The sequence below is a fragment of the Melospiza melodia genome, chromosome 10 (genome assembly GCF_035770615.1).
Source record: "Melospiza melodia melodia isolate bMelMel2 chromosome 10, bMelMel2.pri, whole genome shotgun sequence".
Classification (NCBI taxonomy): domain Eukaryota; kingdom Metazoa; phylum Chordata; class Aves; order Passeriformes; family Passerellidae; genus Melospiza; species Melospiza melodia.
The window spans coordinates 18,756,476-18,770,835 of NC_086203.1; the positions used below are offsets into that span (position 1 = coordinate 18,756,476).

The window sequence follows — 14,360 nt, forward strand, 5'->3', positions numbered from 1 at the left end:
AGGCTGAGTGTTTCCTAAGACAAAGCAATTTCAACTCAGCTAACAGAGAGGGTCTAAATCAGAGAAGTGTACACTGGAATTACAGGGTGGCCAACTCTCCCCTTCCCTGGAAATTCAGTTCTGATTCTGAGAAAACACATTAACATCTCAGAGCTGTGAGTCACCTCCATGAGCTATAGTCATTCTCACAAAAAAGGAAGATGGAGCTAGAGAAAGTTAATTACATTACAGAAAAATGAAGTTATTGGCACAGAAATGAGTAGCAGCACATTTACAGAACAGGGAATATGAAAGAAACCAAACTTGATCATTTTTCTCTATTTCATTGTGGCTTGTCTCCAAAATTTTAACATGCAACCAGGAAGTAGTAAATGTGTGAACTGAGCAAAGAGCCTTGCAAAGACAGTATTTTATGTCTGGGGACAGCACTTGAATTACAGCAATTTAAGCCAGTTTACAGATTGCCTTCTAAAGGATGAACTTTCCAGGAATGCTGGCAGGATCAATACTGATCACCTTCACACATAGAAAGGTGCAGAAATCCAGCTTATTTATGAATCTGGTTTTTCCCTCTTCCAAAAAATAATTTTTTAGTTGTTAATAGGAGACATGGCAGTGGCAAACTGACAGCTTTCTCATATATGAGATCCCAAACTACTGGTGGTGGTGTCATGGAGGTCAATCTTGCTTTTAAAGAAAGTGATTTCTAAATGAACAAAGCTTTCCAATCCCTCATGGACTTATAAAAACTACTGCAACCAAGCACCCTGGCAAGAATATCACAGGGCACAGCAAAATCTGAATGGGCTATGTTAGAAGTAACAACTGTTCTCTAGAGCATAATCAGGTTCTGTCTATTTTCTCGTGTCTCCAGCAACTGCCAACACTGCAGAGTCCTTCTGTATATTTAAGGGGTCACCTTAAAAACACATATTACTATTGATATTTTGATGAACAGCAATTGGCTTTAGAGCAAATAAGATTAATATTTTGAGTTGAGGCAGGAGAAATAAAAGGAAAGAGGTACTAATGAACCTAATTAAAAAGCTCAGCCTAGAATGGTTGTTAATCTGTGTAACCAACTTCAGGGAAGAAACGTTTGGTGTCGATAAAGCATTTCCTTAGTAAATTACTACTGGCTCCAGTGTAAGACATTTACAGTAAACACCAAAAGTCTGCAAGGCATCTGTTCTATTCACAGTGGAAGAAGGAACTTTGCTCCATTAATAACTTTAAAAACATGCAATAACTAATTCATGATGGCAGTTCAAATCCTATCAGCAGCCTTCGTTATTTGACCAAGCTGAGTTCAAAGATAGAGCAAAGTTTTAAAAAGCCCCTTGAAAGTTTAGAAGTACACTTTAAATTATTATAAAGATGTGTTGTTCTTCTTTTCTACTAAATACAAAAAAAGCTGTAACTTTAAACCATGAGCAACAACATTATTTTAAGAATACATGCAAGATAAGAGTTAAAATGTGTATATAAAATCCTATATGATCTCAGAATTTGTTTTAGTGAAATTGTATGTTGTACAGAGAGGGCACGTGTAATATATGTGTATGTATATATAATAAAATACTTGCTGGAATTTTAACATTTGACTTCACTAGAGACTTAGTGGGACTTTGCCTTAGGCAAGTTTTTAATAGCAATAATAAAAAAATACTTAATGGTACTTAGAGTAAATAATGTGTGGTCACTATGTTTAAAAAAAAGTAATACCAAACATCTGTGCTAGATTTCCACATGATAAAATCCCCATATTACCTACAGTTCTCCCAAAGTTATAGAGAAACAAATGTTTATTTAAAATTCTAGAAGAGACATGTGATAACCAATTTAAGAACTTTAGAGCAGGCATCTTGTGTTTTCTGACAAGAATGTATATTTAGTGATCTTTATGATATTTCATTCTGAACATGAAGAAAGTCATAGTATGACGTTATGGCTTCAAGACAGATTTTCAATCACTAACAAACCAAGAACATCTTTTTCCTTAAATCTACTTGCAAAGACCACTATGTTCCCCACAGGATACATTAAGTTTCTTATCAAAGCAAAAACTTTTATTCTTGCTTTCTGAAAAAAAAAAAAAAGTTCATCTACCTTTGAAAAACACTAACAAAAATACTTGAGTGAATTTAAGTCAGTTAAAGGCTAACTAGGACCCAGTCTAACAGCGATGGAAAACCAAGTGCAATCTGGGCAGAAATCCTCAGAAAGCATGAAACAGAGCTCAATACTCTTTTACTCTTTTCAGAGGCTCCATCTCCCAAAACTGGAGCAGCAACACGTGCTCACACTGTTTCTCAGAGCTACATTTGTTCTCTTTTCCTTTGTGAATCAGGACCTCAGGAAACCTTTGCTATAACTCTCTCCAAGCTGGGAATCCTGCTATCCCTGTGAAAGCTTATTGCCTAGATTTTAAATTCTTTGATAGAGGAAAGAAATCTAACCCCATTTTAACCCCATTTTTTACACAGCTTATTTCCCAAAATTTTAGTGAACCTTGCTGACATTGGCATTCTTTGCTATTCCTGTAAAAGAGCAGGATTCCAACTTCAGCTTTGTTCTTTTTCCTGCTGTATAATGCATCTCACATTTGCCACTGCTAAGGCCCTCAAACACAAAGTTTTACTCAAACTGTCATCACAAGTTTGCTTTTGTGAAACAAAGTTTAAAAATGCATGGATTGCACACTGCAAAAAGGTACAATCTCTGAGGGCCACCAAGTCAACACCTCGCAACACCTGTATCTCCTAAAAGAATATGAAAGCAAATGAAGGAAAAAAAAAGGTTTTGTTTTCTGGAGTTATTTCTCTGCCTCTAGTACACCAGCCAATTCCATTACTCTCACCTGTACTTTCTGTAAGAAATACCATCTAAAGCCTGGAGAACTTCCAGATCTTTGAAGGCAGCTATAATTATCAAATTCTGCTGAGGCTACTCCGGAGGGTGGGTGGGGGAAGGGCAAGAAGCAATCAGTGGCTTAAAACCAAGAAATTTCTGCATGATTCTTGGATAACCAGCCAATCAGAACAGTAGGATATTTATTTCTGATAATGTGCATTCTTGTGTGAAATTGCCAGAAAATTAATAATTGACAAGGTGGTAGAGTCTGACAGATAACAAGAAGTTATTTCTCTCTACCTAGTTAAGTGAAAAAGTTACCAGCTAGACAAAATCAGCTGTGGAGTAACAAAGAAGTAACAAAGAACATCTCCTTTACAATTCAATTCCTTGTAGGATCAGTGCTCAGGAGGTGCAGGTCAAGGAGAGAGAACTGACATTCATTTGAGAAACAGGTGTGTTCAAGAGGCTGTCCTTATTTCCCAGTGTTTCAGGACCACTTGCTTCAGTTTCTCTCACAACATGGTAGTTTAATTCTCTGGTTTAGTCAAAACATCATCCACCAGGGATTATTAATAGCTTTCTACACTAGCATGTTGAATTATCTAAAAGATGAACAAAATTAATGAAAATAACAAATTCCAGCTTTGCACTGTTTTAAAGCACTAAGAAATGAACAGAATAAGAGAGAAAATTATGGTTGCATTAGGGGAAAACATGGTCAAGAGCTCAACATGTAAGACTTGATCTTCTTCTAGCTAGGTTGGTACACACTTAGATTTCATGAACTGAAAAATTCAGATCGAAAGTAATTTTTAATTAAACTCCAACAGCAAAGGGCTTCTGAGAAGTCCATCTCTACATTTACATTTTAATGTGATGTTGAGGCTGTATAAAATCAGCTGTCTTCAGTTAATTTGCACCATGTTAACTTTTTTCTACAGACAGCACTCTTTCTGCTGGAAACTACAGCAGAATCATTGTAAAGGTAAACTGACACAAACCCTATTTGTTGAATAACTTCATATGATGCTACACAGAATTTTATCATCCCTGTTTCACAGAATCACCAAGTCATTAAGGTTGGAAAAAGGCATCCAAGACCATCAAGTCTAAAGTCTTTGGAAAGCTCCACCTTGTCAATCAGACCAGGGCACTGAGTGTCAAACCCAGTCATTTCTTGAACACCTTCAGGGATGGGGACCCCATCACTTCCCCAAGTTGTCCATTCCAGCATTTAACAACCCTTTCCATGAAGGCATCCCTGAATCTCCCTAAATCTCCCCTGGTACAGACAATTTCAAGTGCAGCAGCAGAAATAAAATAGCAAAACTAATTGGAGACAAAAAACAGCCATCCAGGATTTCATCAAACAGAATGTTACACACGACCCCATACTAGTTTCTCAGAAATACACTCAACACTTGAGCTATACTCCAACCTGTAAAAATAAAGAAAGCAGAATATTTTAGATTATATTCTAAAATGACAGATATTTTGTTAAGGATATAGAAAGATTAACACAATTTGAGTGAATTCTAAATAATTCATGAACAAAAGTCATTAAGAATGTATCCAAGTTCTAGCTTACTTTTAAAGCATTCTCAGGAGGAAAAACAAATGTTCAGTAACTCTGCCAGGTGATTTACACAGTTAGGATGAAAAACTACAAACACCAGTTACAGAAAAAAATATTAATCCACTGGGGAGGCTGCTGCAGAAGACTCAACCTAGTAACCTCTGTTTTATCATACTGAGAACCTGTATTGTGCAGGATGAAGACTAAAAGCAGAGACAGAAATTCAAGTGAGCACTGCAGAACAAGGATTTAGCAAGTTACACATAAAGATCAAAGGTTGATCTATTTGGAATTTTAACAAATATGTAATACTTTTAAACTATACATAAGGTCTGATGTTACTTCAAAGCATGCAGACAACTTTCCATAACAAGAAAGCAAAAGAAAAAATTTGAACCTCAGTACATTTTCCAAGAACCAGAACAATAAAATCCAGAGTACTGGATAAACAAACAGGCACCTACTAAAACATTTTGTTTCTAAAGAGTTCCTACAGCCTACACATCATACTTCCAAGCTCCCTACAACTTCAAATATGCAGAAACTTAAAAATAAATAAAAATAAAACCTATAAATACTATGTGCAACAGAAAGAGAGCTGGAAAGAGAGACTGCACCCAAAGCCTTGAATTCTTATAAAAACAATGAAATTGTGAGCCAAAATGTCCAAAACATCAGACAGTTCCTGCCAATCTGGCTGGGACAGATTCCAAGCAACAAATGCAGTAAAATTTTAAACCTTGATCACTTACCAAGGTATATCAGCATGTCATTAGCAGTAAATCCCATTCTACACTTGCAGAACTCCAGAAAAAGACAGCCTTTACATTCACATATATTCCCTCAGTTTACTGAGGGAGAAACAACACTTTTCCCTGCCACTGAGAACAACTGGGAGGAACATCAAATTAATTCAATATAAATACAGGAGAAACATGCACAGTCTGTAGGTAGCCCTAAATATCTCCTCTCAGCATGTCTTGGACTAATCAGTAATCTGGATGCCAATTGGCTTTACTTGAAAGCTTACATTTCATCTAGTTTTCAAGCTCAATTTACTTCTACTTCTTATTGTCCTTGATAATCGTTCCCATTAGAAACTTTCTTCAAATTTCCTCATGTCCCATAAATAGCCAAATTGGGGCTCATAAACTTAATTGACACTGATACAACAGATGAAAAAAAAAAAAATCACATAATTACCCATCTTTGAAAACAGAGTGTATGCAGACCTAAATCCAGAAACTTGTCTGCTAGTTTATAGAACTTACTCCACAACCCTTCCTCATCACATATTCAGTATCATTAGCCCCTTATGCAATTCCTTTCAGGATCTATTATTGCATTACACCAGTTTCAATTAAAATTCTGCCTGTGAAAAGATTCAGGATCCAATCTTCACAAGAAAGCTTTACTGAAGCCTATCATGACATTTTCCACTTTCTAAACTTCAAATTGACAGCAGAAACTACTGAGTCCTCAATATATTCTAGGTTAGAGAGGAACATAAGCTAAATATAAAATAATTTATCCACAGCAAAGAAAATATTTTGCCAACCATCTCTAGATGTAAATAGACTGTTCTTAATCTCAAGCTTAATTCTTAAGCTCTTACACTAATTTCATTTGTGCTTTGAGCCATCAGGCAAACTGGTGTTTGCAGCGACCACACTGCTGCTGAGTTTCTCAGTGAACAGACATGTTTCTCCTGACTTCCCTTGCTGTGTATCGTTATCCACAACCTCCCTGCAAATTTCCACCCTCCTGAGCAAGGTCTTTGTGAGGAAGACTGGCCTGCCTTGTTTGCCTGACAGTCACATGAGAACACTGCTGGCATCTAAAGGGGCAGATGGGCTTGACACCAGGGCCAGATTTTCTTTCAATTGTACTAATCCAATCATGCCAAATCCAGTCCCAAAAATGTATTTACAAGTGATGTAGGCAGCTGGTGCAGGTGGGCTAGGGATCAAATTTAGGTTTTCTCAAAGTAGAGCACAGTCAGCAGCACAGTGTTTTTATGTGACAGTACAGTGTATTTATGTAAAAAGTTGGAGTTTCCCCCCACATGAAAATACATTAGAAATACACATAGGCAGAAGCCTTTGTTTGTATGGAAGGAGAATTATTTTAAAATAACACTCTTTTCAAACACTAGAGACATAAAAATCCAACACAAAAGTAGCATGTACTCATGACTCCTTAGAGCAGAAGCAGGTGTCACTTCCCTCTTCAGTAGGTCTAGTCTTCATTTGCCAGATATCACTTCATCAAAATGAAAGGATAAAGAAATTTTGCAAAGCAACATTTCAGAAACAATAAGCCCAAATATACCTACTTCCCTTCCATACTTTCTTATTTTTGCTTTCAAATATCATACAGTCCTGCTGAGTACTTATTACAGATGTAAAACAAATGCCTGCTATCCTTTTCATCCAAAAATTAGAGCACAAAAAGAAAACACTTAACTATTCTAGTTATATTTCTGAAACTGCAACAAGTTCCACGAATATTTTTAACAAAAATATGTACTTTAAACAAATAAATGAGTTTTGACTTACCTCTCTAAGATGCATGTTTTCCTTCTCCTTTTGATCTAAAATCACTTCTAAATGATTAACCTGAGATTCAGCCTCTGCCATCCTTCGAGTTCTTTCATTGTCATCTTCCATTCCTTTAGAAGGCAAACCTTTACTTTGCAACATCTCTAGAAGCTTTTTTATTGATTCATCTCTGGCATTTAGTGTTTGCTTTTGTGTTTCAATCCTAAGCTCCATTTCTTCTAGAGTTTTTCTCAACAGGAAGAGCTCTTTAGCTTGTCTATCGTGCTCTGCCTGAAGTCTTCGAAAATTCTCCTCCGTGAGCTCAATGGTAAAATGCTCAGCCCCTCGGTTCCCACTTTCTTGCTGGAGAAGATGGTTAAGGTCTCTCTGGGTTCTAAGCTCATCTTGAAGTGCCTGGATTGTCATTTGCAGATGCTGCAATAAAGAAGACAAAAGAGAAAAAATTAGCTTAGGATCTGATTGTAGAATTGGTATTTGATTCAAGTTATGTTGTATGCTGTTACAAAAAGTCATTAGAATTAGTAATGGAAGTATACCAAATGATCTTATAAAATATCAAATGCAGGTGACAATATTTGTAATGATATCTTTCAAGTACTTCTAGAAAGAAAAAAGAAGACAACATACACAGACACAAAATAATGTCAACTACAGATAATAGCAACAAATGCAAACACTAGGCAGTGACACATCCATTAGAACAATCAATGTGTACCTACAAAGCTCAAAGACTCAGTAGTCCATGTTTTCTAAATTACCTCATAGACTAAAGATAAATCTGCTCTTCATGGTGCTCAACAGTACTGCTGTTCATAAAGTCAATCAAAGCCCTCACTACAATTAAAGGGGACTTTGGGGAAGGGCTGAGTTGGGGCTGGTTGGTTTCGTTTTTCATTTTGGAAGCTAAAGCTATGAAAATTTTAGTAAACAGGATTACTGCATCTCTAAAAAGCAAACAAAAAAAAACCACAATAAGCGATACTGAATTTTGGAAAATTTACTGCAAGTAGCAGACAAACCTTTGTTCTTCTGGCATCCAAAAACTGAACAGCATGGTAAACAAAAAAATGAAGCAAAATCAACATAAATAAAGGTCAGATGCAAGCAAAGGAGATTCAACAGAAAGAACTGAATTCAACAAAAAGTATCTTCAACAGAAAAAAATAATTTTATTGAGTTATACAGAAAGGCAACAACACATTCACAGTGCTCAAACATATGAACTTATAGACAGACTTCACTCAGTAGAGGTAACAAAGAAAAGCATATATGAAATAATCAGTCCCATGATAAATTACAACATTCCTATTGGACATTGCTGTTCTTTTACACTTTTAGGTTTTTCAGAACACTGACTTGTCCTAAAATATTTATACTACATCTGAGTACAGGGATCTGTCTCTGTTCCAGAGGTGTGTCTTGCACTCCCTTACTCAACGCAGATCAAACTCAAAATGGATTTTTCCCATGTTAGGGTTGGAGTATAGATAATTAGCCTAAATTGCTATGGCTTATGATGTTCATTTCAGATTATATCCTCATCTGAATTTGTTTTTCTTCTTATTTTTTCCCTCTACTCATTGCCTATACAACATGCTGAGCTTTTGGAAATATGAATTCCTGAACAGGCTCACAGTCTGTGCTTTAATTGAAGGAATTAGGGGACTTAAATGCATGTCATCAGACCTTTTAGGTTTAATTGATGTTCTGCAACTCCACATTCTAAAAAACAAAACAACAGAAACCACACCAAATAAAACCCAAAACAGCAACAACACAGACACCAAACTAACAACAAAACATTTCATTTGATACTACCTTCATGTTTTACACAAGTACATGTAAATCTGTTGTGTTCTAGCAATGATTTAAACTAAATGAAAAATTCTACACCTTGAGAAACCAACCTTTTGAAATCACCTTACGAAATCAACCTTTTGAAATAATGTCTTTTATCAGTCATTTCAAATGAAAAAGAAGTATTGCCAGTGGTAGAATTCAGTAAGACACTTTGAATCTTTTCTGTCATTAAATAAGCACTACTTTAATGTATGTCCAGATCTTAATTCTCTTAGTATCTGCATCTTACTGGGCACACACATGTAAGCCACTCATTTACAGCCCTGCTTTTATTTAATAGCAACTCTTATCTTTTCTTAATCTCGCCATCTTTTTAATTAGATATAATAAGCTTTAAAACTCCAGTAAACTTTAAAATCCTTTAGATGTAGAAACTTCCTCACTTTGAATCTACTAATGTGCCCACTGTTTGTGACCCTGAGACTGACTACACCTTCTGCTTCCAAAATTATTTCACTGTCCTACTTCTCATACCTGACCAAGAAGCTTTTTTGTACTACCATGATACAATTAAGCGACAGCAATATTCAGTAACTACCAGCACCCCAGAAATAGTCAAAATTATTTCCCTGATCTGAATAATGATTTAAGATACATCCTCTAATGTTAAATCAGACAGTAGTTATTACATCATGCTACATTCTATTTACAAATGAATGTTTTTCCAAAGTCAAGTAGTTCCTATATATCAAATGTCAGTATGTCTATAGAAATCTAGCTGAGCAAAAGAAAACTAATTCTAAAATACCATGTTCTAACCCACAAATGAAAGTAAACCTGACATATACACATTCCTAACACACAAACCTTCTGAACATAAGCTCTAAAAACCAACAATTGTTTGATCAACACAAAAATAATTAGAAATCAGAATTCAAACAACAATTCTGGTTAAAATAAATGAGACAAGTTCCTTTTCTGCCCCCAGCAGCCTGTGCATGCTCTCCTTAGGCTCCACCCAACCCCACGTTTGTCACTAAGCATGACAGCAATTCTGGCTGCTTCTCTGTAATTATCTTAAACTCAACAGCCTCAACTGTGGCAGACTACTGCTACTTTGACATAAAAGAATCCATTTTTGTACACTTTCAAGACTTAGAACATGGTGGACCAGATTTAGACTTCTGCTGGCACAGATTTTTCTAGCTGCAGCTTGCTAAGGAAAGGAAAGAACAAATGGTGTGAGGGTGGAAAGAAATTGTATAATTAACTGCAGGGGAAGGAATGTAGGAGTGCTGTGAATATCTGTCACATGGTTGTCATTACAGACACAGAACTTTACAGGATTAAAAAAAAAAAAAAAACATGTAAGATCTATCACATTTTTAAAATTTCTATTAAAAATGGACCAGTTGACCAGAAATATTTCCATGCCCATTTCTTGACAACATATAAATAGTTCTCTCAGAACTTTTTCAATCCTTCTTTACAGCCCATCTCCAAGAAGCAATCCATGGAACTGTGAATTGCCCCATAAACTGAAACAAAACTATAAAAGGAAGATTAACTAATGGCTCTTCCCAGACTTCAATTCATGTTCTACACAAGGAAGTTCCTCTAGTCCATGCCAACTAACTACACCCAAAAGAATTGCCTGCTGAGAACTCTACTGCCTCAGTGTGCCTTGGGCCATATAAACACTTCCAGAGCATCCTAAAGCCACAGATGTGGCAGAGGGGAATGAATTCACAAGGAAAATTGCTGATTTTAAATTGCTGGTCCACCTACAGAAGCACACAGCTTCTTGTACTTTGCACCATCATAGGGCCACCAAAAGCAAAGAAAAAGTTCAAGAACCCAGTCCAGAGGATTTTAGCTCCCGATTCTCCTGTTGCTTTCCCACATCAGTTAACAGAGAATTGGCAGGGCTGAATCAGCTGACACAGTCTAGTCTCTTAGCAGTGGCAAATATAAAATTATACCGAAGACTTTGCAAAAAAAATCATCCTGTGTAATTGTATGCTATAGAAAGCTACAGCTATACCTGAAGAATACACCTCAACAAATACAACAGCAAATTATCCTGTCAACCATACCCTCATTCTCTAAAATCAAGCTTCCTTATTTATTCCATAATCTATTACTGTTCTATTTTAATTCTCCACAGTATGAGGTTATATCATCGAGAGGAAACAGACTACTGAAAGCTTTCTTATGAACTGCATCTAAATCAATTTGTATGTTAAATTTAGTTGTACTACTGAAATAAGTACAAGCATTACACTTGCAAATATTTGTAACTAAGTATTGTTAAAGAAAAACATGCAAATCCTAATTTTCTTCTTTAAAGAAAAAAGAAAAGGAATTGGAGACATTTTCTTCATTACCATAAATTAAGAAATTAATTCTCTCATGCATTTCCTGATCTGCCTATTACAATTCATAAATCTGGTATCCAAAAAAACCCCACTGAAAATCCGTTGACTAGAATTTTGCCTGAGTAAGACAGGACTGACAGAAAGAGTTGGAAGAAGAAGACAGATCTAATTTGGGAGGAATAGCAAGAGATTCTGACCACACACGATGAATCTTCAGCATTAAAATTTCTGAGCATGAGATGTGAGAGAGCTTTTGCATAACACTGTTTGCTGATATAACCACACATTTGAAAAGAGAGAATTCTTGTCTGACTTTCCTTACTTTTTCTTTCTTTATGCCTTTAAATTTAGTGTCTTGTCAAATTCTATAAAGCTTACCCTTACAAGCGTGCTTTGCAAGTTTGGTAAGGAATCTTGTCACGTACACTTAAATCTGCATTTCTTGACACAGATGTGGTGGGCTGAGCTTGGCTGGAGGCCAGGACTCCACCAAGCCACCCGATCACTCCCCTCCTCAGCAGGACTGGGGGCAGGAGGGGAAGAAGATGAAACAAACCTCATGGGTCAAGGTAAAGGCAGTTTAATAAAACAAAAGCAAAGGCCATGCACAGAAGCAAAGGAAAACACAAGATTCACTTTCCATGTCCCGTGAGCAGCCCGTACCCAGGCACTTCCTGGCCAGTAGGGCTTCAGCACAATTGCTGCAGAGAACAAGCACTAATAAAGAACACCCCCCTCCTCCCTCCATCAGCTTCTTGTTCAAAGCTTTCCTCCTTTTCCTCCTCCATTAATAATCAAGTGCTCAATAAGCTGCTCTATCACTCCCCTAAGCTTGCCCCTCATCCTGGGCTTCACAAATCAAATAAGGAATCTGGTCATACACATTTACGTCTCCTTTTTTTTTTTTTTTCCCATGGAATAGAGCTCAGTTCCCTGTGACAAATGCTGATCTTAAGTCACACACAATCCTGCTGCTAAAGTAAATACTCTCATTACGTGCATTTTGTTTTAATTTCTTGGCCCACTCTGATCATCACTAAACCTAATTTCTCCTCAGACTCCAACCAGCAGTGAGGAATGCTGATCCTATGGCATTCTACCACTGTTTAAAAAAAACCCAAATAATTATGTAGCCCCTAGAGTTTTCTGAGAGCAAAAATTGCCCTCCATTACATCAGAAATCTATTCTGGAATCTGACAGGGCAGTGTTGACATATTTAATCTGAAGTATCAGACTTGACTACTATTCAGTCAGCTTCTCCAGGTCATCTCACATAAGTAGTTTGGCAAAAAAAACAAGTATTGCCTAAAGACTTGAGTTCACTGAACAAAAATGCATCCCCATACAGGCTAAAAAGCTTTAGTACTGCAAATTCAGAGCAGCTTTGCACCTATTTTTTAAGAAACAACCTGTAAATTTATATCCTTCCTAATTCCCTTTTTTGCTGTGGGCTGAGAGAGGTTGATGAGCCACATCTTGTAGCCTATAATCACAAGAACCAAAAGGTCAAGAGGAAGAGACTTTTAGAAAGGTAACAAGTCAAACAGACTTGAGAGGAATAATCTGCAGAGATACATGCTGGAGAGGGAAAAAAATCAGTTTTTTAGTTATTAAAAAGATGTTTAATTAAAACCTTTGTCATCAGAATCACAGCAAAATGCAGGGGTTTGTATTTAGGTGACCCTTACCATGACAACTTTTAGGCAGTCCAATTATGCTGCTATGACAACACTGGCCTACTTTCTTTCACCTCTTCCTTTTGGAGAAATACTGCTAGTAGAGCCAGAGTCACTAAATAGTATATTAGTTAACTGAAAAATCATCAGTAATAAGTATTTTGACCAATATGAACACGAGTGGAAGAATCTGTTTGCAGATTACTTCTTACAACTTACAGGGGGAAAATGAAAAACACTTTTTTACAAGGCCTGGAAATCAATGTCAGTTTAAGAAAAGCAGATTATTATTTGTTTCCCAGTAGTTCTATCTGCAACGTTAACTACACAGCTAAGAACAATGCATGGTTTAGAAGTCCTGGATACTCAAAAATAAATCTTAGGCATTCATGTTTTAAAACTATTCTCAACAGATAAAGTAACTATATACTGTGAGAAATCCTCCGTCCCCACACGAACTCCAGTTCCTCTGAAACTCTTTTATTGCCTGCGTAAAAAGTTTCTCCTTTTTTCAGGATTGAAGCACTTAAGGTTCCCCAAGGAAGCTTTTAAACCATTTGGGATGATAAACCTTTACCCTCCCCACACAAAATGTCCCTCATGGCCTTGGCTCTACAGAATACAAATCACAAGTATTGATTATGACTGCCCATTGTTTACCAAAGATAAGCAGAATTCCTGTTCTACAGCTAATCCCAGGAGTAACTGCAATCACTGAACAGAAACATGGCCTGAGTTTCCCATCACCAGAGCTCACGTCTAGCAAAGTGAGAAAACACTCAAGGCCTTGTCCAAACAGAAAAGAAAATACCACTCTCCCATTGATCTCAGCCACAAACCCCACTGGTAACAAATAGATACAAGAAGAAAAGAAAAATAAAAAGCAAAGGAGCACATCATTCCCAGCTCTCTATTTCCCATGAAATAGACTTCCAGTTATCTTCTCTGCCTTTTATCTAGAGGAACAGTAAGGTTACAATTCTGCTGACGCACTGTCTGGTACTTTCTGGAAGCCTTTGTTTTTGAGATTGCCTTCTCTGCTGTTAAAGCTTTCCTGTGAAGAAAGATTTAACACAATAAATATACCCCTAAAGTAATAATCACAAGCTTTCAGAAGGTAACAGTACATTATCAAGGGTTTTCAATGTGTTCTATTTAGACAAGATATTTGCCGACACACACAAAACTCTCAAAACATTGTGGAAATAATTCTTAAAACTGAATAAGTGTTGTTCACTAACAAAACATTGCACTGTGTATTTATTACAGACTGAAATTTTGTTTCTGTTTCATTAAAAAAAAAACTAATTGAAGGAATTACAAAAAAAAACAAAATTTCTCCCTGATCTCCAAGTTCAAGTCTCCTCCACACACAAAGCAGATTTTTTTTTCCCAGCATAAAGATGTTCAATGTCAAGCTTTTTATCAAATAGTATTATATTCCTCTTTTATTATAATTTGAGGGATACTGTGTATTCAATGCCCGGTACAGAAAAAACCATATCCAGATTA

The 14,360-nt window shown here is 36.5% G+C and overlaps 1 protein-coding gene across 10 annotated transcripts in view; it reads right to left on the reverse strand.

Moving 5' to 3' along the window:
• ERC2 (ELKS/RAB6-interacting/CAST family member 2) overlaps positions 1-14,360 on the reverse strand; it is a 401,773-nt gene that overhangs the window by 344,331 nt on the left and 43,082 nt on the right. For all 10 annotated transcript variants that reach the window (XR_010028823.1, XR_010028829.1, XR_010028825.1 and 7 more), the window contains exon 3: positions 6,991-7,407. Coding sequence is in view for 1 of the 10 variants with exons in the window: in XM_063164669.1 (XP_063020739.1) it covers positions 6,991-7,407 (417 nt within the window). In the remaining 9 variants the exon portion in view is untranslated. The remainder of the gene's footprint in view (positions 1-6,990; positions 7,408-14,360) is intronic.